Source organism: Sabethes cyaneus, chromosome 2 (genome assembly GCF_943734655.1).
Source record: "Sabethes cyaneus chromosome 2, idSabCyanKW18_F2, whole genome shotgun sequence".
Lineage (NCBI taxonomy): Eukaryota > Metazoa > Arthropoda > Insecta > Diptera > Culicidae > Sabethes > Sabethes cyaneus.
This window is the reverse complement of record NC_071354.1, coordinates 141,319,054-141,344,325: the sequence shown is the minus strand read 5'-3', so window position 1 is coordinate 141,344,325 and position 25,272 is coordinate 141,319,054. Positions and strand designations below refer to the sequence as shown.

At 40.4% G+C, this 25,272-nt stretch overlaps 1 protein-coding gene across 1 annotated transcript in view; it reads left to right on the top strand.

Moving 5' to 3' along the window:
* The first annotated feature begins 609 nt into the window (after nt 1–609).
* LOC128734512 (C-type lectin 37Db-like) overlaps nt 610–25,272 on the top strand; it is a 32,677-nt gene continuing 8,014 nt past the window's right edge. The window contains exon 1 of the mRNA XM_053828751.1: nt 610–742. Coding sequence (XP_053684726.1) covers nt 625–742 — 118 coding nt within the window. The 5' untranslated portion in view covers nt 610–624. The remainder of the gene's footprint in view (nt 743–25,272) is intronic.

Here is a 25,272-nt window from a genome sequence, read left to right as displayed (position 1 = left end):
AACAGATTATTCATATAATTTGTTGTGAAGTTGTTTGCTGCGATGAATGCAACTGGAGCGATGCTCCGATAACGCTACAATCCTGCAAACTCACCCCACATTGAACACCCAAACGTCCTAGAGCGGTGCTTTTTGTCGGCATCTCGAAACGCATGCCAATAACTCTTGCACGCGGAAAACGAAACGACGAACCCTCGGCTAAACAAGCGGTTAAAACGTGTGAGAGAGCGAGAGGCCCTCCACATGCTAATGGCAAATAAACAAGTCCCAAAGAATGCTACTGCTGCGGCATAAACACTTGAAGAGGCTCTGCTTCGGTCGGTGGTAAGTATAATGAAAAGAAAAAAAATAAAAACTACTAAGCCAGTGCGAGAGCCCCAGAGAGGCCTGGAGAGCATCCAAAAGCTGCACTAAAAAGCCCGCGCTCGCGGTCGAACTCGCGATCGCCTTCTGCAGTTAGTTAAGCTTTGACAGTCCATCACTAACGATCTCGCCCGAAAGCATGCGTATTCGGTTTGGCGCGTAGCCGAGCAGGAAAAGCGAAGTGAGAAAGTGTTTCGCGTGTGTTGTTCCAAGGAATAAGGATAAATCGAATCGATCGTGTGTGCAAATCACTGCAGGGAGATGCATAAATTATGGCAGTTGCAGTTCTTCAGCATATTTGTGATTCTGCAACTATTTCAAGTATTTCCTCTGACAGGCAGTGCGACGCCAAAATCCCTCAGTGCTGTAAATAATCATGGTGAATATCCTTACCAACACGCATGCATGCATACCACATCTAATTGTTCGGGTTCCCTAAAGTAGGAAATTAAAAATCAAAGGGCAACAGTGAAACCATCAAGAAGCTTGTTCAGTATGCAGTTAGTTGATCAATCAACCATCTAAACTATTTTCTTTCGTCAGTTGAGCTGCGGTTCAAAAATGGCGCAGTTGTGTATCACCGCTGAATGTGCTATTTGTCGTGTGACATTGACGAGGACACCAGTGCGGCTTCGCCGAGTTGCTGCAGCCCAAAATGATGTCTCTCACCCTTCTCCCCCGTGAGGTCGCTTTGGGGACCGCATTCATTAGTATCGTTATGTAAAGCTGATCAAAACCTGTCGACTGGCTCGGTATGAGCTAATCGCATGGAGTGAATATAGTGAAGCTATTGAACCGGTCTGGTCAGGTCGAAAAGTGCTAGACGCTATATTGGTTCAATAATTCGGATCACGTAGCTGCCACGCAGAAGGGGAAACTGATCGGAGCATAAAATTATTGTAATTTATGATGATCCAGCATCAATGGGTCTTGTATGCGTCTAGTGGGTGTGAAATGATTGTTAATTGATCATGCTACTTAACGGACAATTTGTAATGCGAAAATGGTTTGGTTGAAGATTGGATCAATTTACAGACTGATTTGTGATCTCTATGATTAAACTATTATTAATTCGTGAATTTAAATGGTGTTTTAGTCAGCCGGCTTGTACATATGTGCGAATATACATAGTGATGGACCGATATCTATTTTTAGCAAATGATATGCAACCTTCGCAGCCAAACGTTTCGCTTGACATATTCACCGTGCCGATTTTGTTACATTCATAAATAACATGCATTCATCTTGGGTTTCAAACGAGCACCAAAAATTTTTATTTTGTATTAAATCTCAAGTAGAATGTATTAAATAAAAAAGCTTAAACATTAAGCAACTGAAATTTTGAAATAAAAATCTCTTTTGTACACAAATGACTACAAATACCTATAGGCAGTCATAGAGATATCGTCTCAATGTGAATCATACAGAGTAGTGCAACTTTTCACAAATTGTATCGAGAAGCATACAAATTTATCGTTTACCTTTTCTGGGCACTATATCAAGTATTAATAATATAGGTTTGGAGGGTCTATAAATAAAACCCCAAAAAAATATAGATTTCCCGTCAAGTTAGTAACTGAATATTATAACTTTTTGGGAGGATACCATTTACGATTCGCTTCTTGACTCCCTTTAAAAATGGCAAAACATTATCATTCTAATAGATCTTGTCAATTTTATGCAAAACTATATTTTGAAGCAAGCAAAGCAAAGCCTAGGTGCTACATTCGGTTATCGAAACATGACCTTCTGTTTTTATACGATAGACTTCGCAGCCAGCTGTTAGAGTGCAGGACAATTGCAGGGACAGTTGCTAAGCTACTGTTGACTCTAACAGCCTCTCCCAGTCGAGATTCGCACATACGACGACTGGTTTATTAGGCCAGCATCATACCTCGAAGCCAACTGGAAGGGAAGTACTAGGTTATAATACAGTTGTTATGTATTTCGAAATGATTTATTCCTAATTTCCATTTCTTTTTTAATGTATATTATGGTTATTGATTTTGAAAATTAAGTTTAATCCAGAATACAGAAATTCAATTGATAAAATAATAAGACGATTAACACTGTGCGTTGTGTTGCGGACTGTTTTGCTTTGCTTTTGATGAAGCCCAGTATACAATAAATTCGAATAAGCGAAACATAGTCAAGTAAACTTCTTACTCCTAATAGCACAGAACCGAAGCGGTCTTGTCTCTACTGAACTCGGTCCTGAGCTATTCGTCACCAATTCGTTGGGCGTCTCCACACACGCAAGTCGGCTTCCACCTGGTCCACGTTGAGCCTGTCTGTTGATTGAGCCGGTGGAGCTCTTTAAGAGAACAGATTTCATTGCACAGCTGTCCGGTATTCTTGCGATGTGGCTGGCCCACCGTACATTTCCGACTTTTACCAGGTGTACGATGGGAATCTCTTTAAGTAGTGCCTGAAAATCAGGATTCATACGCCTCCGCCACTCTCCTCTTTCCGTTTGTACTCCACCAAAAATAGTCCACAGTACCTCTCTTTTAAATACGACAAGTGCGTGGGTCTGCTGCAAGCAAAATTACAGTCTCATTCCCGTCCAGGACTACCCGTCTGATTGGCGTATTGCCTGGAGTTGACTGTTTTTGCCGGAGATCGTTACTCCCATTTTAAAGCCCGCTGACCGGATTACACCTTCAATGGCGATGTTAAATAATATACAGGACAATCCATCCCCCTGCGCAACCCTGCGCGGTTCGAAAGGACTCGAGAGTGGCACCGAAACATACATGTAGCACAACACTCGCTCCCGAAACCCATTCTCGTGCATTATCTGCCATAGCTTTTCACGATCGACTGTATCGTATGCTACCCTGAAATTCATGGAAATACGATGTGAAGGCACATTGTACTCTCGACACTTTGGGAAGATTTATAGATTCGTGAAAATTTGATCCGTAATAGTTCGGCTGGCCCCTAAAATAGTCAGATACTAGCCCTATGAATTCATTTGCTATTGGGGATAGACAACGTAAGAAGTTCTGAGAGATTATCTTGTACGCGGTGTTGATTAGTGTAATTCCGCGATAGTTACAGCAATCGAACCGATCGCCTGTTTATAGTTAGGACAAACCTTGAAGTTATCCAGGAAAATTATAAGCTCGTGCCTCGGAATGGCGCAACAACTCATAAGAGGAAGCTGTCAAGGCTCCGACTACTCGTCTGGGTGTCGTGGAGTGGGCACAGAAGACCTCCTTTGTTTCCGAGTCCCAATGTGTTGTGGTTATGGAGGAGATTTTGGATAAGTGGTGTGTACTACACACAAAACGTATCTTTTTGGATAGTTTATTCGCCGTGAACGGGGGGGTGGTTAGCGCTGGCCGCGGGTTAGTTTGTCGTGCGGTGAAACTTCGATGCAAGTGAACAGCTTATTGGTTCGCATTCGGCGAGGTCAGAATTTGTGGAGGTTGGGTGGCGCTTAGTGGGCGACAAGATATACCACTCGATGATTTGCTGAGGTTCGGCGAGGTAAGGTATAAGGTATGGTATGGTAAGGTATGGAGATTGCGTAACGCTCACCGCAATCCCTTTTCCACGAGATCAAGGTCCACGGTCATGGTCCATGGCATACGATCAGGTCGAAAGTGATTTGCGACTTCTGAGACGACTGCGAAATTGGCGATAAGTGGTCCAAGAACAAGTTGAATGGAGACGACTACTTGAAACAGCATGAACCACCCCGGCTCTAGGCTGCTGACGACGACGACCAACCGAAAGATATTCCCGACCTGATCATCAGTTCGCCAACTCGAGATCGGTTCTTCGGGAAAACTCACAACACAACCGACTTCCTGGCTCAATTAGACAGCTCAGTGAAATGGCCCACAGCCACTCTGCATGTCGAAATGCAAAACCACAGACAAACAGACATAACCCTTAGAAGAAAAATCAACCAAAATTATCATACCTCACATTTTGCCTGAACACTAGCACCATCTATGATCAACATTCCCAAATATCAAATTGCAACAGGAGTGTCCCTTGAACTAGCAAGTGTTTTTATGGGGTATTTCCCTTCTTTCGTTAAAAAGCGCCAATTTGACTAAAACGGTGACATTCCCAACGAAGCCCAAATACGAAATGACAGTTTAATTGGTGCGAAGAATGGAAAACGAGTGTTATGTCTGTTTGTCTGTAGCATAACGTTGACCGTATTTACCACCCCAAACAATCCGTTTGTAAGCATCAGTACATAGTTAAGCCCTACATTTCCACACAAAAAAATAAACGAACGGTAACAAACTGCCGTTGCTAGTGATTCCTTACCATTTTTGTAGAGTTCTGCCGGGAGCCAGTCTTTTCTGGCGGTTCTATCAGGCTTCAGCTGTCCAATTTTTCATAGGATCTCTTAGAGATCGGGAGTTAGAATGCTGCTATCATTTGTTAACTTACGTTCTATCTCCTTCTGTTATTTCGCTATTGGGTGGACATCTAGCCCACCGAAAAGCTGAGTCCACCAGTCGATCACCTCGCACTCGTTTGTAATAAGGTTTCCATTCTCGTCATTATTTATACACATCAGGCTTCGGTTTGTATCATATACGAGATGTTGGGTCACCTTCTCATAGAACCTGCGCGTCACATTAGCCCGAAATATTTGTTCTAGCACTTCACGATCTCCGTCCTCCTTCTGGAACTTTTTCCTCCTCAGGATCCTAGTTAACTCATTCCGGACTCGTCGTTAGTTGGTCAAATTCGTCAAATTCTCCCTCGTAGCAATGGTTAGATAGTTTTTTCAAGTTCTGTTTTCCTCTCCATCTGTCTAGCATTTCCCGTTAGACTAGTCATTTCGTGCACTCGTCGTTTCTTCACCTAGCATCGCGGTTGAGGTCTTATTGGCGGCCGAGCGTATCCTGTTCCATCCATCTCCGAAGGTCGAAGCAACTAGCTCCGCCGAGAAAGGTAGAGCTTCACTCAGTAGGCGCGCGTAGTTCTCAGCAACTAACGGAATCCCCGATGGCGATCTCAGTACATGTTTTTCTACGACCTTTTCCTACTTCGCGTATAAAATGATCATTCTTCTTCTTACTTGGTTTGAACATCCTGCATAACGCACTTCTTTTCTCTAATTTGGTCCATGGCCGCTAATTTCCAATCCTGCTAGTAACAAGTGCTGGCACGTGTTCTACCCACTTCGCATACTGCCAAAGATTGTTCTTTTTTTTTTGTTAAATTATAGTCACTTTAACACTTGAAGCATTCGTGATTTCTGCGTGGATGGGATTTGAACCCGGGTCCTCGGCATGAGAAGCGTGAATGCTACATACTACACCGGGACGAACCCTAGATTATTGTTAGCACTCGCCGTTCGAAAACTCCGAGTGCTCGCAGATCCTCATCGAGCAATATCCACGTTTCATGTCCAAAAACGCCAAGCGGACTTAGCAGCGCCATGGCTTTCACCTGTCGCCAGCACATATTCTCACCAACAGCTCGGATGTCATTGACTAAGCTGCGACACCATATGCCTCTGGGTCTACATTTTCTTCGTTGTCCTTGTGGATTCCAGTCGAGTGTTTCTCTGCAGATTTCGTTCGCTTCTCTCCTCAAGGTGTGTCCTTTCCACTTTTACCCACGTTCACGGTCGTTGATGAAATCGACGATGGAGTTGAGGTATCGAAAGCACCGATTATTAAATACCTACAATTTTTGCGTTGTCTCCGCTGAGACGCACTACGTTTCTCAGGCGTACAAAAATATGGGTTTAACGTTTGAATTAAAAAATCGGGTGTTTACGTGTTGAGTGGTTTGAATGCCAAATGTTTCACAGACCTGAAAAGGTACGCCTGGTCTGTCTGATCCGTGTGGCTATATCAGTCTTGGTACTAGCATCGGTCACTGTCTGGCTACCAAGATATTGAAAGGCTTCCACTTGTTCAACCTGTTATCCCGCTTTTGTAAAGCTGTTGGGATTGTCAGTGTTCACTACCATAGACTTAGTCTTTGCTACATTGACTATGAAACCTGCAGCCTAGGAGGTCTCCGAGTCGACATCTAACCTACTGTGCATATTGAATCGGCGTTATGCGAACAATAGCTAGGTCATTTAGCTGGTCGATAGCTAGAGGATTCCAAGGCAATCCTCGCTTTGGTCATTGCTTCAACTAATATCTCATTCATAACGATGAGGACCAGTAGCGGTGGTAATATGCAGCCCTGTCTCACACCAGCGGTAAACATTACAGAGTCGGACAAGACGCCGATGGGCAACACATCACGCTGCGCCTCGATGAGATGGACTAGCTTATCTGGAACTTCCCTACGCCTAAATGTGACTCAGATATTTTCGTCGATCGGTCAAACACTGTTGCGAAATCAACGAACACCAGCAGAAGACAGTCGGGAGAGTTGTGATATGGTCTACAAGGGCCTCATGGAATCCAGCTTGCTGCCGCCGGAGAGTAGCGTCGATCTTGTCCTGGATCCGGATAAGAATTACCTTATAGAGCACTTTCAGAGTAACACAGAGCAGTCTATCGTTGGCGCTCTGTTGCATTTCTTTAGATTGCTGGTTTGATTTCATCCAGTGATGGCACCTCAAAGTAGACACGATTAATGCGCCGAACTATTGGCGCCACGTGCTTCTGGTCTTGTTGGTCTCCATTACATTTGAAACTCGATAGAGTTGTTCAAAATACCCAGTCCATCGCTTAAGCTATTCTGTACAATCAGTCAGTAGTATTCATCCTGATACCACTAAAGCGGTGAGAAATATCGTACAAAAAAACGGATATCACTATTTGCGGCCCTCTCCAGTTCGGCGGATCGTTGACGTGCAGTTGTCTTAGCCACTCCAGCTCACGCTCGCTCAATGTTGGCTTTGCCTCTCTCCGCTCGTCGATCTTCTTCCGAGTTTCATCCACCCTCTCTGTACGCTATGAACTTCGCCGAGGGTTTCGTCACTGGTCGTGATGGGGGCGTTTTGAACGTCGATCCATTACTCTTCGACAGTTCCATCACGTGGCAACTCCGAGCCTCGGGATTCAAGTTGTTCGACAAAACCTTTTTCTCCTCGGGATTCTCCAATCGGTGGACGTCGTAACGGCATCTAGCTTGCTCCTCAGTCGTAAACGTCTCTCTGCAAAAACAAAATGATTGTCGGGTACTACCCAACCAACAATGTGAGTTTTATTGCACTCTTATGACGGTTTTCATGACCAATTATGGTTTTAAATGCCATCATAAGAGTGTAATAAAACCCAAATTGTTCCTTGGGTATTCAAAAGAATCGAACTCACCTTGTGGAAAGATGCGAATGAGAAGCACTAGCGTGTCCAGGCTGGGTCACACTAATGCTTCTCTTAATGTATAACAAAATTCAAGTCCAATTTTAACTTTAATTTCAAGTAAAATTTAAATCAATTTTCAAGTACGATTTGGAGTTTAAATTCAAGTCAATTTTCATGTCCAATCACAAGTTCAATCCCAAGTAACAAATTATGTTATGTCGCTCTTATTGCGGTTTTCATGGCCAATATTGGTCACCAGAACCATCATAAGTGCGTAATAAAACCAGCCTTGTTACTTAGGACACCAATGTCCCATTTTAAAGCCAATTTCTAGTCTAATTCAAGTCCAATTACAAACCCGGGCTGGTACCGAATGGCCGAAACACAAATGGCCGAATCTCGAATGGCCGAAATCCAAACGGCCGAATGCCAACAACAGTCACAGAAGGCCGAATCACGAAACGCCGAAGTTTAGTTTAGTCCGAACGAGCGGCAGCGAGTAAGGACAGCATATACCCAACATGTATGCAGGCTGAAGGCCGTGATCATTTTCGACCGAATATGACGTTCAGCCATTCGTGTTTCAGCCTTTTGTGATTCGGCCATTCGTGATTCGGCCATTCGTGATTCGGCCATTCGTAGGTAATCAACAAACCCAATGTCAAGACAAATTCTCATTTTAATTTCAAATCAAATTTCAAGTTCGATTTCAAAGTCCAATTTAGGTCTAATTCCATTTCCTAATCAATGTCCCTTTCTAAATTTAATTCCGAGTCTAATTCAGTTTCAATTTCATCTCCAATTTCAAGTGCAGTTTTAAGTCGCATTGAGGTCCAATTTTCTAAGCCTAATTTCAAATCAAATTTTAATCAAATCAAAATTTAAATCTAAACTCATCAAATTTAATTCCAATGTCACATCCGATTTTAAGATCAAGTTTAGTCTAATTTTAAGTTCAATGTAATGTCCGATTTTAAGTCCAATTTCATACCTAATTTAAATACAGTTTTACCTCCGATTTAAATTATAATGCCAAGACTAATTTAAAGTTCAATTGTAGTTAAATTTCAAGCCTAAATCGAATTTATTTCCTATTTCAGCCCCGAAACAAAGTCTAATTTCAAGCAAATTCAATTCTGATATCAAGTCTATTTCAAGCTCAATTTGAGCTCAGCATTCAGTCTAATTTAATTCCAATTTATGTTTGCCCCAAGTCCAATTGTAGCTTCCAATTCGGGTCCAGTTTGAAATCTAATTGTTAGTTTAATTTAGATTTAATCTTCAACAAAGCTTCAAATCCAAATTCAAAGCCAAATGCAAGTCTTCATCTAATTCAAAGTTCAATTTAAGGTTTGATTTCAAACACAATTTAAATCTTACGGGAGGGCCCAGACTGAAACATGTATTCTCTATAAAAATTAATGTAAACATATCCAAATGCTGGATCTTTGGACTTGGCAAATTGTTAACTTAATCAACCGGAAGTTTTGCGATAAATAAATTAATTAAGTAAAAAATCAGAGGGGTTGTGTACAAGACACGACCGCATATATAGGTGACGCAGGACTACGTAAGTATCTTTATAATGATAGTAGCATGTATTCATGCTTGTAATCATTCGATTCTTCATGTATACATGCTATATGCAACATATATACATGCTATATGCAACATATATACATGCTATATGCAACATATATACATGCTACATGCGTTGTATGTAACATTTATCAAAGTAGTAACATTGCATACGTTCAATTCTCAAAAGATTGTGTATTTTAAAACAATTTAACAAAATCAAGAACACAAACTATTGCTTTCCTGCTACCTTACTGAAATTAAAGATTGTTTTTATTACCCACGGTTCCCACGTTGAAGGGATTTTACGAATTCAATCCTATTTTATCAACAGCACATCTTTTCACTAATGAAACTTCTAATGAAACGTCAAGCATGCGTATTCATACAGAGTCATATCATAACCGAACACTACAGCTGTAGCACGTTTTTCCAACACAGATATCAAATTCGCCGAGGTTTAATCATCTCACAGTAAAGAATTTGCTATCTGTTGGGACAACGAACTTGTGTCATTTTTTCTGGTACACTTCCCTAACACAAACATCAAATTGGACTAGGTTTAATCGCGTTCGTAAGAAATCTGTTGGCACGAGGGGGCTTTGTCACTCTTTCTGGCGTACTTCCCAAGCAAGGACATCAAAATGGTCTAGGTTTAACCGCGGTGTTAAGAAATCTTGTTGAAATGAGGAAGCTTGGTCACTTGTTTTGGCCTACTTCCCAAGCACAGATATCAAATTGGTATAGGTTTAGATCATCACAAAGAATCTTCCAACCAATCACGAAGCGAGAATGCTGGTGGAGCATAGGTTCATTATACGATGACTGCGATACGATGTAATTTTCTGCCTACAACTTGCTTTTGAAAGGTCGGTCGGACAATGAAGAAGAGGCAGACTCAGCGACTCATGGCGACGTAGCTTAGCCAACGACGTTTGGGCTCCATTATTCCATTATTGGGACCATTATAATTCAGGAAAGGGCTCCGCAGGCGCCAAAACAAACGCGAGTTTAAAAATTTCCAAAAAGGCATAATAACACAAAGTTGGAACATTGCTGATGTATTAAATTAAGTAACACAGAGCTTTTCCCTACTAGCACAGTTGTTACAAACCAGTAGTGGCAACCGATTTACCACTAATTTTAGTTATAAATAAGTTTCTGCAACCATAAGTGCCAAAATGTGTTGATTAGGTTAAGTTAAATACTTCATAATCGTGAAATTGAAAAGTAATAGTGTACAGTATTACAGTCGATAGTAAGGTCTTTCTAAAAATATAATAATAATCGTTCGAACAGCCACAGTCATCTGAAATTACATCATATTAAAGTAATTTCCGGTTAAAAAATATTCATTAATAATTATGTAACCAACTAGACTAATAATATGCAAATCGGTTGAACGCTCTCCGAAAGGCAAACGTCATATTATAAACATTATATTCACAAATAATTAGTTTTACTATTTAAAATAAGGCCATTACAAATATTTTAAAAAGTTTTTGTCCCTCCAGTGTTGGGCCACTGAAAAACGCGCGAAACGGGCGAAAAAAAACAAAGAGAATTTTTTAATCGAGCAAAAAATAATATGGATTTTCGGCATTTTTACTCAAAGTTTGAACGTGAAAACCAAACATATTCTTGCTTTTAATATATACGTTATTATTTACCATGCAAAAATCTAGGAAAAAAGACAAAAACGAAAGAAAATTTTTTTGGCCGATTTTCGGAAATTCCACTGTTTGAATTTCTATTTCGTGCTGGAAGTGTTAACTTGTACTCTCATTTTTCGAGTTTTTTAGGCTATAGAGCGCTCAGACAATTGATTTTATAAAAAAATGAACTCATATCCTAAAAATTATTTTTTTGCCACTCGATTTTTCAAGCCATTTTTCAGAGGGGTGGGGGGGGTTGACAAAAACTTTAAAAATAATTTGCAGTGGCCTAATTACTGCGTAATAAACTGATAAATATTGAATTAATTACTCATACTGTTTTACATTGCATTGGACCACACTTTCATACACACACGTATCTGCAGCTAATTAGTTTTTTTCCATCTACAGAACGGTCTGCAATTTTTCTGCAAGAAATAGTAAAACGATGTACTGAATACGATGGAGCGATTAATAATAATTGGTAAAACCATCAATTGATGACCTTCTACCAGAATTCATGTAATACTATTCGTCACGCATTCAATCAAATAACTATAAGGCAAACCTTTAGAGCTACTGTCTACCTGTTATTGACGGGTGATGGAGGTCTCGGTGTCTCAATACACCCAAAGTCGTCCAAACAATGATCCCCGTAATAATAAAAACGCAATAATGTAGTGACCAAATCCTGATGCAAACCTGCATCAATCTTCACGTATGCGTAGCGATCCGTATTGTTTTGATGGCACTTAAATAGCCTCATTTTCGCTCACTAATTTTCGTGCTTAATCTTTGACACTAATGAGTCGTAAATGTCGAAAGTGGTGTCCGAAATGTACCTACAATAATGGTCCATCACATAGGAGGAGTGATCATTGATGGTAATTGCACTTCAAGGAAAAAAACTACGGAGCCACTTTTGTTTAACCCAAAAGTAAGAAAATAGTTGACATCTTTTTTTTGTGAAGAGGCACCACTCCGAAACATTGGGTGGGCGCTACTCAGTTAAGTAATCTTTCAAGTACTGTTCATACAACATATTCATGAAGAATCACATTCGAACATACGTGTAAGCGACTGGTTTCGGTCGCTTTTTCGGCATCTTCGAAGATGCTTAGCCAGGGCCATTCGTCATCCGCCCTGTGACCAGTTTGCCCCACGCGACACTGAGAGCTTTAGTGAACACGTCAAGTCAAGTCAAGGGGTTAGGGCGAGGGATTGAGGGTCTCAATTGAGCAATAATTAAACTCGTATTGTGTCCCAATTTTACAGTCGATCGGATGCCGCTTTACCAAATAAGCTGATTTATATGCTGGATTCACTTCACTTTCACTTTGGATTATGAGACATGTTACGAAGATTTTTTCATTTATGGTAAAAAGTCAACAAGAGGCATGAAGGCTGTACTTCTGGGTTTGCTGTCCTTATCAAAAAACAATATAAATTGACAATGATTTAAAAAACTGGTAGAGAAGTGATGAAATTCTCTGTTTTTGATCGATATTTATTAACAACTTCGATGCATACATCCTCTTTTAAGAATATATGCGATTCAAAATGCTCTTTATATATATATAGAATATAATTTTTTCGATAAAATTGGAATAATCACATTTGAAATAAATTTAAAAAAGAATTTAAACTAAATGTGTTGGTGATGGACCATTTAAACAAAGCTAAATAAGTAAATAATAGGATGTTTCATCTCTGAAAGGTCTTTAATAAATATAAAATATGTAATTTACCTACATTGTTGGGAGCCTTGTGATTATTTATCTAGACTGCACTTCAGCACTTTTGCTATTCTAAATTTTCAGCAAATTCTATCGAAACATATTATAGAGAGCTGTATATGTCTTAACTACCACAATAACTTATAATCTTGACCAGTGTAGTAAAAAATACTATATTATATTATTATATAATTTTACCCAAGTGATGCATATTCGTTGAACCAGATTCTTAGTCTACATCTCCGCACTGAAACAACTATCAACATTCATCATGAAAGAGCGAAAATACAACTTATGCTCACATCATTTGCGCAGAAAAACCTACTGTCTCTTTGGACGGTCTTCAAGGGTCCTCTAAGGAGACGAACCAACACCGTGTTTGCTTACTTCGTGCCGCTGTTAGTTGCATTCAACTACACATAATTCGTTTAAAGTGGATCAACTATGGAAGTTACATAACAGAAGCACTTTTTCATTCACTATTCATATGCCAATTGACTCTTCAGCACAATAATAACAACAACAACGACGCCGACGACGACGAAGGTCTCCTTCAGTCCAGTAGCCAACAAGTTGAATGCTTTAACTCTAGCGCTTGGATGGATTGAATTTAGAACTTGAAATTACCAAAAAGGGTCTCAAGCATCCATGCGAAAAAATATGCCGTTTATTGTCCTTGATTTCACACTTCAATAGCAAAACATTTTGCTTGGACTTTGAATTTTGAAACAGCTTAACCGTCACACGCCGACTGTTGGTTGGCTACCGTGTTAATTTTACATGTACGATGGCGTGGCTTCGGGGTGCAAGTTGGAGTTAAGCAATTAAGGTCATAGCTGTTAAATTACCAGTAGAGCTTGGTCTCGGTGGTGCTCTGGTAAGGTATTTTGCCAGTCTGCGGTCCACCACTAATTCATAGATAGACAACAGCAAGTCGTAGCTCGACATGCGTGAAAGAAAATCCGCAAACTAAAAGAAAATCACAATACAGTCACACACCTGCCCACGTGCCCACTCGTGCATACGGACAGCCAGATCTCTGTGCATTATGAAACATTATCTTTGCATGCTGCGTTGGGTGTCGATTTCCCATCCGGTACGAGTCTTGCAGGCCGGTGAAACCGCTTAGCTTATTACTGCCAGACATGACACGGTGGTCGTTGTTTTTCCTTCCTCTATGAGCTGTGACGGAGATAGATCTTGGCCGGCACGCAAGGCACACTACTGGCCTGTCTATTGTGTATAGAAGTGTACTGAGAAGTGTGTTTGATTTATTTGAAAACAAAACTGAATGTTTTCATTCAATGACTAACGCACATTCCGTACCCGGGTGTGACTAGTTATGACCAAGCAAAGCATTATCTACGGGGAGAGTAAACATCTATGTTTAAAGCATTGGTATTCAGTGAAGTTAATGAGCTTATATTAAGTGATGTGGAGTAATAAATTTTAGTCGACGAGTTGTTAGATTAGTCATAAAATAATAATCATTACAATAATGTATACAGTATATAGTGCCATACGGAGTACACCATACTAGAATTAAAACTTGCTTGAAATAGTAGTGGAACAAAAACAATTGTGTGCATTTCATTGATTTACTATTGAATTCAAGATCTTTTCTCACACAAATGTAGCATTTTCTTCATACTTTTAAGAAAAAAATACGGATAAAATTATTCGTCACGGTTTCGAACGAATTCTCGAACTTTCTTCGCACACCTTCTTCGTCCTTCGTTTTGGCTATCTTATTCCACCAAGTCTTCATCTGATTGATGTCTTTGACAACTTTTCCCTTTGCCTTAAGTCTCCTCTTCATGATTGCCCAGTATTTCTCAATAGGGCGGTACTGGGGGCAATTGGGTGGGTTAAGGTCTTTCGGAACTAACTGGACCCCTTTCTCTGCATACCATTCTTGAACGACTTTGCTGTAATGACAGCTTGCCAAATCTGGCCAAAACATCACAGGATGGTGGTGGTATCGAATGAACAGCAAAATTCGTTTTTGGAGACACTCTTTTTGATACAACCCCCCAAGCCGTTGCCAAGTAAAATTTTTGACCTTGCATTTGCCAAAAGTCAGCCTTGACATAGGTTTCAGAAGACACCCGTCGGACTTGGTTAGCACCAGATCATATAGCTTTCGAGCACGGATTTTGGCCACACTATTCTGTTTTATGGTTCGGTTTGGCTGTTGGCTAGCTCGATACGACTTGATTCCTTCCCGGAGTCGAATTCTCCTCATGGTACTACGCAATGAGGTTTAAAAAGGTGTGGAAGAAGAAGACATTTTATAGTATTAGTAACGAAAAATCAGAAAACGACGTCAAACTACAAACACAAACCGCATTGGACAATCGGCTTTGTTTTTGGAGTTTGGAGTTTTTGGAGACCACAATGGATTTTCCAAATTACTGTGCACATTTTTGACCTTCTTTCGGCTTCTATGTAGTTTTTTTTACAAAATACAGTCATCGACAGTCGGAATGTCAAAACTACATAGGTGAAGCTAATAAAATTTCCGCCAAGAACTTCCAAATCCATCCACCCAGAGCACCACAATATAAACAAAAAGTCCCAGTGGTTCAAGGCGCCTACAAAAAAAAATTGAATAATGTTTTAAGTGTTGACTTTTCAAATATTTGTATGAGATATTTGCATTTTTTTTTTAATTTTATAAGGTAATCTTTACGGACAGCCAGGTTGCACTACTGGCTCTCAAGTCCACCAAATGTGCATCCAAATTAGTTTGGGAGTGCAGCACAACCTTGACGGAGCTCTCCCGCCAGAACAAAGTTTCATTATTCTGGGTGCCTGGACACTGCGAAATCGTGGGCAATGAGCTTGCCGACAGCCTAGCGAGACAAGGATCTGCTCATCAGCTCATTGGCCCCGAACTTCCATATCCGCTGTCAAAATCGAATTACTGACCTGGGAAAAGCTAGAAATAGCATCCAGTTGGTATAAAGCGCTGGGCTGTTGACAAACTAAACAGTTTATCTACCCAGACCCTTCAGTAGTTAACAAACTACTTATCTTAACGCATAGGGAACTGCGCACAATCACGGGACTCGCCGGACAGTGTCCCACTCTTTACTATTTAAAAAGAATTCGCAAGATCTTAACCGACATTTGCCACTTTTGCAATTTGGAACTAGAAAGTTCAGCGCACTTGCTCTGTTGCTGTGGAGCTCTGGCGTCTTCCAGGTTCAGCTTCTTCGGAAGCTACCTATTAACTCCATACTCAGTATGGAAACTTCATCCCAAGAAGGTGGTTGGTTTTATCAACCATGTAATACCTAATTGGGGCGCAGTCTTACAACCAAGCACAACTCCATTAATGCGTATGAGCAATCCGTAAACTGTGTATAGCAATCGGGGCCAGCTACAAAAACAATCTTCGTGACTGTCGTAGTGGCATTTTTGAACCCAGTGCCGTTCTGGCATACAAAAAGAAAAAAAAGGTGCTATGTTGTCTCTGCCCCATCTTGCTATCTCACCAGAGGACAGTCAGGCACAGCATTGTTTAGATTTCCACACTATCAATAGAGCAATTTATGCGGATTCGGCATCGTTTTGAACCGCCCCTAGCATGGTGGACCGACACTCTAAAGTTAAAAGGCACTCTCTTCCCTATTGGGCATAGGACTGAACTTCTTCCAGGGTTGATTACCCGATCTTTCCTTGGTTATTCGAATTCCTGCTGAAACCTCGAGAATGTAAGAATAAGAGTTGCAGGCTGAAAAATTAAAGATATTTTGTATCTACATAGATTTAAGGCACCGATAATGGTACGCATTATCCGCCCGTTTATCCCCGCGTGACTTCCAGGGTTTTCAATAGGTTTTCTCGAAAATCCGGCAAAACACGAAAAGAGTCTATCAAAAATCTGACGATCAATTCGGATGATAGAAAGGAGTTTTTCGAGAAACATCTTGCTAGTTTTGCTTAACGCAGATGTAAAATTTTGTATAAAATTAGATCACATTTCTGCAAGGTGTATAGGTGGAGAAATGTGGTGGCGGGGAAAGCAATTTTGACGGTGCATCAAGCGGTGAAAAACTGCCAACCCCAAAGATAGTTACGTTAAGGAGGCTATCAAGCAGCTTGCTAAAGAACAATAAGTCGGTTGGAAAAAATGGTATTGGTGTGGAGCTTATAAAAATGGGACCATAAAAACTAGCCACTTGTCTGCACCGGCCAATTGCTAAAATTTAGGATACGGAACAGTTACCGGAGTAGCGGAAACATGGGCTTACCTGATACCTGATACCTGATCTACAAGAATGGTAGAAAGGTTAGACGGTGAAAACTATTGTGCGATCACCGTTTTCAATGTCGCCTTTAAAGTGCTATACCAAATCATTTTCCGCCGACTATCGCCAATTGTGAACAGTTTTGTGGCTTCGTTGAAGGACGGTCGACAACGGATCGAATATGTACACTGCGGCAGGTCCTCAACAAGGCCGTGAATACAGAATACAGCACAATTTGTTTGTTGACTTCAAAGCTGCGTATGATACCATTGACCGCAAATAGCTACGGACAATCATGGCCGAGAACGGCTTCCTCAGGAAGCTTTTCAAAGGTATTCAATCAAGATGCTATGAACCGAGCGAATATTAACACGCAGGACATGGTCTTTTACAAATCTAGTCAAGTCATCTGCTCTGCTAATGACATGGATTAATGGTAGAATAACTGTGGCCTTGGCTGAACGGTACACCAGATTAAAGCGCGAAGCATGAGAGATTAGGTTAAAGGTAAATAAGTCTAAAACAAAGAACATGCTGACCGGCGGAACCGAGGCCGACCAACGCCGCTTGGGCAGCAGTGTAACAATCGACTTTGATGAGTTTGAGGTAATTGATGAATTTGTTTACCTTGGCTCACTGGAAACTGTCTTAGGCAGTGTTGCGAAGCCCACACTCGTGTGGTCTAATTTTCTCACACACTCGTACTCATTCTAGCGAACACGCCGGCATGAGCATTCCTTTAGAGCTCCTGCTCTTATTTTATCATGCAGTGCAACGAGTTTTTGCGCGTATGTGTTTAGCTAACAGCTACAGTTGTCGCTCATCGTTGCAGCCCGATCTGCTGATGCCGATTACACGCGATGGCTCACGCTCCCGCCCGTGAGTAGTAATGCAATGTGCAATGCAAAATGTGTATCCCAGTGCACCACCAGCCTCACGAGCATTTGATTCCCCCGCGGGTTTTTGCCTCGGGAATAAGCCATGCAAGAAGACGATGTGAGGATGAGCGCGCGAGTGTGTGGGTAACAAAATATCTCACACAGCACCGGCGGCTGTTTGTGGCGTAAGTGTTGAATGCTATTTTGCTCATACCCTTTCGCGTATGAGTTGGCATGGTTGACTACTCACTCGATTCGCAACATTAGTCTTAAGACGACAAGCAAATTAACACATGTTTTTAGAAGATCAAGAAACGGAAATCTGGCAAAGGTCTGACATATTATCAAATATCTGAAAGATGGGAGTTTTGGTGATGCAATAAGAATTTGGATAATCTCGAAGTTTCGGCATCCTGGCCATGTAGGAGATTGGGCAAAGAGGCAAAGAAGTATGAAGGATTCGCGGCAAGTTTCAATTTTACCAGAGCGGTGAAGCGTCCAACGAGCTTGGAACAAACTTTGTAATGATAGGCAGAATGCATCGCGAAACGTATTTGAAGACGATCAACGAGAAGATAAACCTTTAAGCCCCACACTTTTTCTCGCAGAAATGAAAAGCTGAAACTTTCAGGAAAGTTTTGTTTTAGATTAACTAAGAAAAAACCGCAGAAATGTATTTTTAATTTTGTCCCTATGTCGCGCAACGTTTTGGAAGAACAAACGGTGAAATTGCTAAGGGTGTTAATTTTACTCCCTGTTTCTCTATGCCAAATTAATTTGACCAAGTTTTGACCGACATGCTTAGCAAATAACTTTCGTAAGCAAACAACAGGGATCTTACCCATCGAAACATAAATATGAATATACATCTTTGTAATATGCGTCGAAAGCATGATTCAGCATTGTTTGGTTTTTGAATTGGAATTTGTGGAGCGAATTTAAAATAGAGCTAATGATTATTCCAGTTGATAGTAATGTGGTGTAAATTATAATCGTAGGTAGTAGGTTTATTCGAAAAATTATAATTTTTACGTCATTTTCCACCACCCTATCGTTGCTGGAAAATTTCATGCTACCTAGTTTAAGGCACTACTAGGCCCACATAATCCGACTTTGATTGACCAATAAAATATTTGACCGGGTCGCATATAAATTACATATAAATTTTTTATTCGCCCAATTGCCATCGTTTTCCAACGTATGGTTCGCAGGTAGCAAAAAAACGGAAAAACAGCAACGACACAGGATGAGTCGTCCTCGAAATATTAAAATAGAGGTTGAATATTTCTGCTATCATGTCCCATACCTGCGCTGCGTCTCGTCGACTAGTAGATGTTCGCCGTAGATTAAATTCACTAAGACTTTCAGAAGACAAACTAACTTGGAACGCGAGTGTGAATCGACTCGTACCAGTTGACCTTTAATCAACGACACCGGTTTATCACTTACTGCGGACATCTTCTTGGCCGCGCAATTCTCTGCGGGACGATAATGAGCGGGATGTTTGTGCAATCTTGATTCTGCCATGGGATGGAAAATGTGTTTATCACATTCACATTGTTAAACGAGCATTAGCGGACAATCCTTTAGTTACGACGCGGTACACCACCGATGGCACATGAATGAAGCGCATTGTTCGGAATGCATAGTAACCCTCAAGCATGGACTCAAGCACGCATTAAGGTGAAGGTCGACTAGTTAACCATCGCCGCGCGCCAAGACGCACGTTGCCAACCCATGGCTGCGAGCAAGGTTAGGTTGACGCAGCTGGTAGATTCATCGTAGAAAGCTATAATTAGTTCTGCGTCTAACACAAGACCACCGCACCGGTTTAAGCCGAAGATGTCTCTCCTTTAGGAAACTAGATATTTCACCTCGACTAGTGAAAGGAAGTTTGGAATTTTGTTTCCCGTACAGCCTGCCACAGGCTACCTGGTCCTATTTCATTCGGTATCGTAGTCGATGTAGGTAGTATGATTTGCAGTTCAATAATGCCTTCGGGTATGATAATTAAACGATGCTGGTGAATGAATGCACTTACGTTACATAACAAGCGTACAGGAATTAAATAACAGATTTATATTACAGCCGGGACACCGCATGAGACTGGGTACGTTGTATAAGAGCTTCGTTTTCTTTTTTCATCACTTTCAAGACATGTTTTAAAGAGTTGTATACTTCTTGTTGTTACTGCTGTTACTTAGTGAGAAAACTAAAAGGAGACTTTAATTACGCTTGTAAAGTGAGTTAATTAATACTCGCAGAATATTGTACATTGTCGTTTAAAAAGCTGAGAAAATTTTTCTGGGTGTATCTGATTAGATATCCTACTTTAAATATAGGTACTCGATTTTTCAATCACAAACGGACCCATTTGAATACCCTTAACAGATTTTGATAGACTCATAGCCAGGCTGATTAGTAAGGGTGTTTTTCTCTTTTTATTTTGGTTGCCTATACTGACTGAAATGTCTTATTTGACTAACGGTAGTGAGTATCTAGTTAATAAATATTAGAATGAAAGGGAAAAGTTTTTCTCGGGATTTTTTTTCAGCTCTGTGTTTGCCTATGACAATAGCAAATCATACCTCCTTTCTGTTCACGTTTAGCAGCTTGGCACCGGGGTGATTCGTGCTGTTCCAAGAACTTGTCTCGATTGTACTTGGTCCTGGGCTACTACTTACTACTTTAGCAGACGAGAGTCGGGGTGGCTCTTGCCGTATCAAAAATTCCTATCCATTGTACTCAGTCCTGGGCTAGTCGTTGCCAAGTCGTTGAGTATCGAGCCACCTAGCACGTAGAACCTCTTTTTTTTATTTTTAATGTGGTTTTAACCAATTGGTCATTCACCACGTAGGACCTCTTTTTTCCAAGTGCTGAAGACAACAGATTTCGCTGCATAAAGGGTGTCCCACACCCAAATCAAATTACCCGTTTAGAGTGTATTGTTTACACTTTATTTTTATCGCTGTCCGTTTTTCGAAAATTGTAAAAAATGGCGTCACTTGAAAAGCAGCATCGCGCAAGACCTGGAAAATTCTTAACTCTCTCATCTTGGACCATGAGACTAACGTCAAAGCGAACTTCCGGCAGCTTTACTTTACTTTACTTTACATTATCACCCCAGCGCAAGTTTGATATTCCGGAGGAAGTAAGGATGCAGAAACTTTCAAAGTTTGCTACGAAATACATGATTTGCAAGCGATCTGCTCATGTGGCAAATAAAGTGTGCCGTTCGTGACTACCGGGACTGTAAACGGGCCGATCTACTTCAAGGAGTGTCTACAGAAGCGTCTGCTTCCTCTGTTAAAGCAACACGAGGGCCCTACGATCTTCTGGCCGGATCGAGCTTCATGCCACTATGCAAAGGATGTTCTGGAGTGGTCCGAAGCCCCCTAACGCACCGGAACTAAGACCCAATAAAAAAATACTGGCCTATTATGAAGTAAGCACTACGGAAGCATCCTAAGGAAGTCAAATTTGAGGAAAACGTGAAGAAATAGTGGGTTTCCGTACAGAAGAAGCTGCAGCGAGATGTTGCACAAAACTTTTTGAGTGGAGTTAAGCGTAAGGTGCAAGCATACGGTTATGGTATTAAAGTTAAATGAAATAAATATGCCAAAAGCTTACTAATGGGTTATATTTTATTGTCAGAAAGTTTGAAAAGGATCGATCAATTCCCCTATATGTTCATCAGACTTATAGTATTTTTGCGAAGTACAAACTGAAAGTGGAGAACTATGAACCGCGATCATGATGAAATTTCCATCGTAAACCTGGTGACAATTAGCAGGCTACTGTGGACCTGTCACGTCGTAAGCATGCTAGATGACTAAAGGGTTTCCCACACCAAATTGCATCACGGAAAAATCTCTGTAGAAAGTTACCCGTCAAGTATTTTCTCTTGAAAATTTGGGTAGAAGTAATTTAGAGTATATTGTTTACACTGCATTTTTATCGCTGTCAGTTTTTCGAAAATTGAAAAAATTGCGTCAGCCGAAAAGCAATGTCGCCAATTGGAATTGCGGAAGCACATGGAAAATACTCATCAGGAGATCGGAAACAACTCGGAATCTAAAATTAAATAAAAATGAAAACTTTTCCAAATTAAATTCTACTATTTATATTTATTCGCAACAGATACGTATTTCGCCTACAACTTGCAGGCTTCGTCAGTGTCTGTTTTCGAAAGTTTTCTTTTTGACGTAGGACTACGTCTTACGGCAAGTTTTGAGATAGGGTGTCATTCCAAAAAATCGAAAAATGCGAGCGTCACGAAAAATGAAAGGTTTTGAGCGTTAATAGCTCAGCGGTTTTTCGATCGATTTTCAATATTCTTACACCAATCGATCGGAAAATCTTCTAAGAATTGACCCAAATGAAGAAAAGTATGGATTCTTGATGTCGAACTATTGAAAAATTGAAAATAATGTACCTATGTTTTACCAGAATTCTCGCTTCGTGATTGGTTGGAAGGTTCTTTACGATGATCTAAACCTATACCAATTTGATATCTGTGCTTGGGAAGTAAGCCAAAACAAGTGACAGTTTCCTCATTTCAACAAGATTTCTTAACACCACGGTTCAACCTAGACCATTTTGATGTCCTTGCTTGAGAAGTACGCCAGAGAGAGTAACAAAGCCCCCTCGTGCCAACAGATTTCTTACGAACGCTATTAAACGTAGTCCAATTTGATGTCTGTGTTAGGGAAGTGTGCCAGAAAAAATGACAAGTTTATTGTCCCAACAGATCGCAAATTCTTTACTGCGACACGATTAAACCTCGGCGAACTTGATATCTGTGTTGGAAAAATGTGCTACAGCTGTACTGTTCGGTTATAATACGACTCTGTATGAATACGCATGCTTGCCGTTTCATTAGAAGTGTATTGAAAAGATGTGCTGTTGATAAAATAGGATTGAATTGGTAAAATCCCTTCAACGTGGGAAACCATGGATAATAAAAACAATCTTTAATTTCAGTAAGGTAGCAGGAAAGCAATAGTTTGTGTTCTTGATTTTGCTAAATTGTTTTCAAATGCACAATCTTTTGAGAATTGAACGTATGCAATGTTACTACTTTGATAAATGTTACATAAAACGCATGTAACATGTATATATGTTGCATATAGCATGTATACATGAAGATTCGAATGATTACAAGCATGAATAAATGCCACTATCACTACAAAGAGACTTACGTAGTCCTGCGTCACCTATATATGCGGCCGTGTCTTGTACACAACCCCTCTGATTTTTTATTTAATTTCAGGTTTCGTATTCTATTAAGATGCTCCAAATATTTCAGTCAACTCGGAATTGTGCAGTCATCGATGAGTCGTGTGATTAAGCGTTACTACGAAACTCTTAGCATCGAACGGAGGGAAAATACGGCTAGATTGGATATTCTATCAGTGATCAGGATCACAAGCGTTTAAGCGGAATCCCAATGCTTCGGTCAGGGATGTGGCCAAATAGTTGAATCTGTCCAAGTCTTTCGTTCAGAGAACCTAAGCAATATTTTGACAACATGTGGAATGCAACATGCGGTATCGGACATGTTGTCAAAAAATTGCCCAGTTTAAATGAACCTTCACGGAAACATGAAACAGTTGACGTTTTTCAAATCGTTGTTCATATAGGGTTTATTTCTAATTCCCGTCGTAGTAAGTAAAGCCACTCTAATTTGCACCACTTCTTGGATGAATTTAACGAATACTCCAAAAGTTCTTGTACTGATTTGACCTAAACACACTTAGGGTTTATTTCTAATTCCCGTCGTAGTAAGTAAAGCCATTCTAATTTTCATCATTTGTTGGATGGATTTAATGAATACTCCAAAAGTTCTTGTGCTGAATTGACTAAAACACATTTACCTTCCGATGCGTAAACTTTGAATCACTGAAAAGCTATTACTAAAGCATATTATTGAAATTACGCAACTGACTTTATTTCTTAACTTCGTCGTTTTAAACCGTTTTAAAATCCGTCTTTCAAAATGTTTCATTGTCCGAACTTTTACTTTTACGAACTCACAACAATGTTTACGAAGCTCGCGCGCATGTATTTGTGTAGAACGGCAAGACAAATGTTATTCTGCAAAATTTCTGCAGGTCAGGCAAGTTTCCCTGGCTGTAGAAAAAGCGTAATGCCTTGCGTGAGTTATTTTCATTTACGAATGACGGAAATTAAAACGATTAGTCGGCATTTTCTTCTTCGTCGCACGAAAAAACGTATGGAAATTTAACTGCTAGGAATTCTTTAATGAGAAAAAGCATTTGAATAGATCTCAGCTCACTTTGATTGATCGCGTATGATAGACAACAAACTAAAATATTAGCGAATAACTAGTTTTGCATTGTGTGTCATAAAAACGCTGATATTTTTAATAATTTGTGTTGGATAGGACGGGAATAGGCAATTACGACGAAGCAGCAACACACTCTACCTTTCGATTCGTGCACTTTGAATGCACTAAAAAGCGATTATTAAAGCATTTTATTGAAATTATACAACACTTACTTTATTTCTGAAATTCGTCGTACCTTTTTATAATCCGTCCATCAAAATTTTTCATCGCCCGAACTAAAAATCTCTACGAAATTAGCGCGTATGTATTGGTGTAGAACGGCATCACAAATGTAATTCTGCAACAAATTCTGCTGACTGTACGTAAACCCACTTTTTCTTCATGTCTTCCTTCTGATTTGACCTCTGGGATCTTAGTTCCAGTGCATGGGGGGTCCATGTCCTTGAGTACGAAAGTAACCCCGCCGGCTTCGTACCACTGCAGGACATCCTTTGAATAGTGGCACGAAGCTAGATCCGGTCAGAAGATCGTAGGGCCCTAGTGTTGCCTCAACAGAGAGAGCAAACGCTTCTGTAGACACTGCTTGAAGTAGATCGGACCATTTACAGTCCCGGTAATTACAAACGGCGCACATATTGTATTTCTTGGCGACCTTTAAAAGTTTCGGCTTTCTTACTTCCTCCGGAACATTTAACTTGTACTGGACGGTGGAGAACAGTAGCACCAGAAGTTACCGGAAGTTGCTACTTGTTGCTCAATGTTGCTTCAATTACCACCTGTACATTTGTGATACGTTGTCACGATGTTTGGAAACATCGGGCAACAGTTCGGAAAAAGTTGCATGCCACATGTTGCCAATCTAAACGCACCTTAATACTACTGGGCTGTAAACAGCGAGTTTGAAAGGTGTAAATACCTAGTAATTGATACCTTTTCTCCACCGCTGGGCTTACGCTAAACGTTTATTTTTTGTTTTGTTGAAAGGCAGAAGTTAGTCCAGTTTTGAGCTCTAAATACTTTCAAATTTCTTCTAGGTTATAGGATCGCAACATTCCGTTGGGTACATTTCCTTGTTTTAACTTTTTCAACCAGTAGCGCGAATCTTTACGGACAATAAATCAAAACAGAGCTTGCATTAAATCTATCGAAATTAGGTAGGTTAATTGTAAAACCACAAGTTAGACCGTCATGAGCCATCATCCATCATTTAAAATATTTAAAAAGTGGAATTCATAGATTG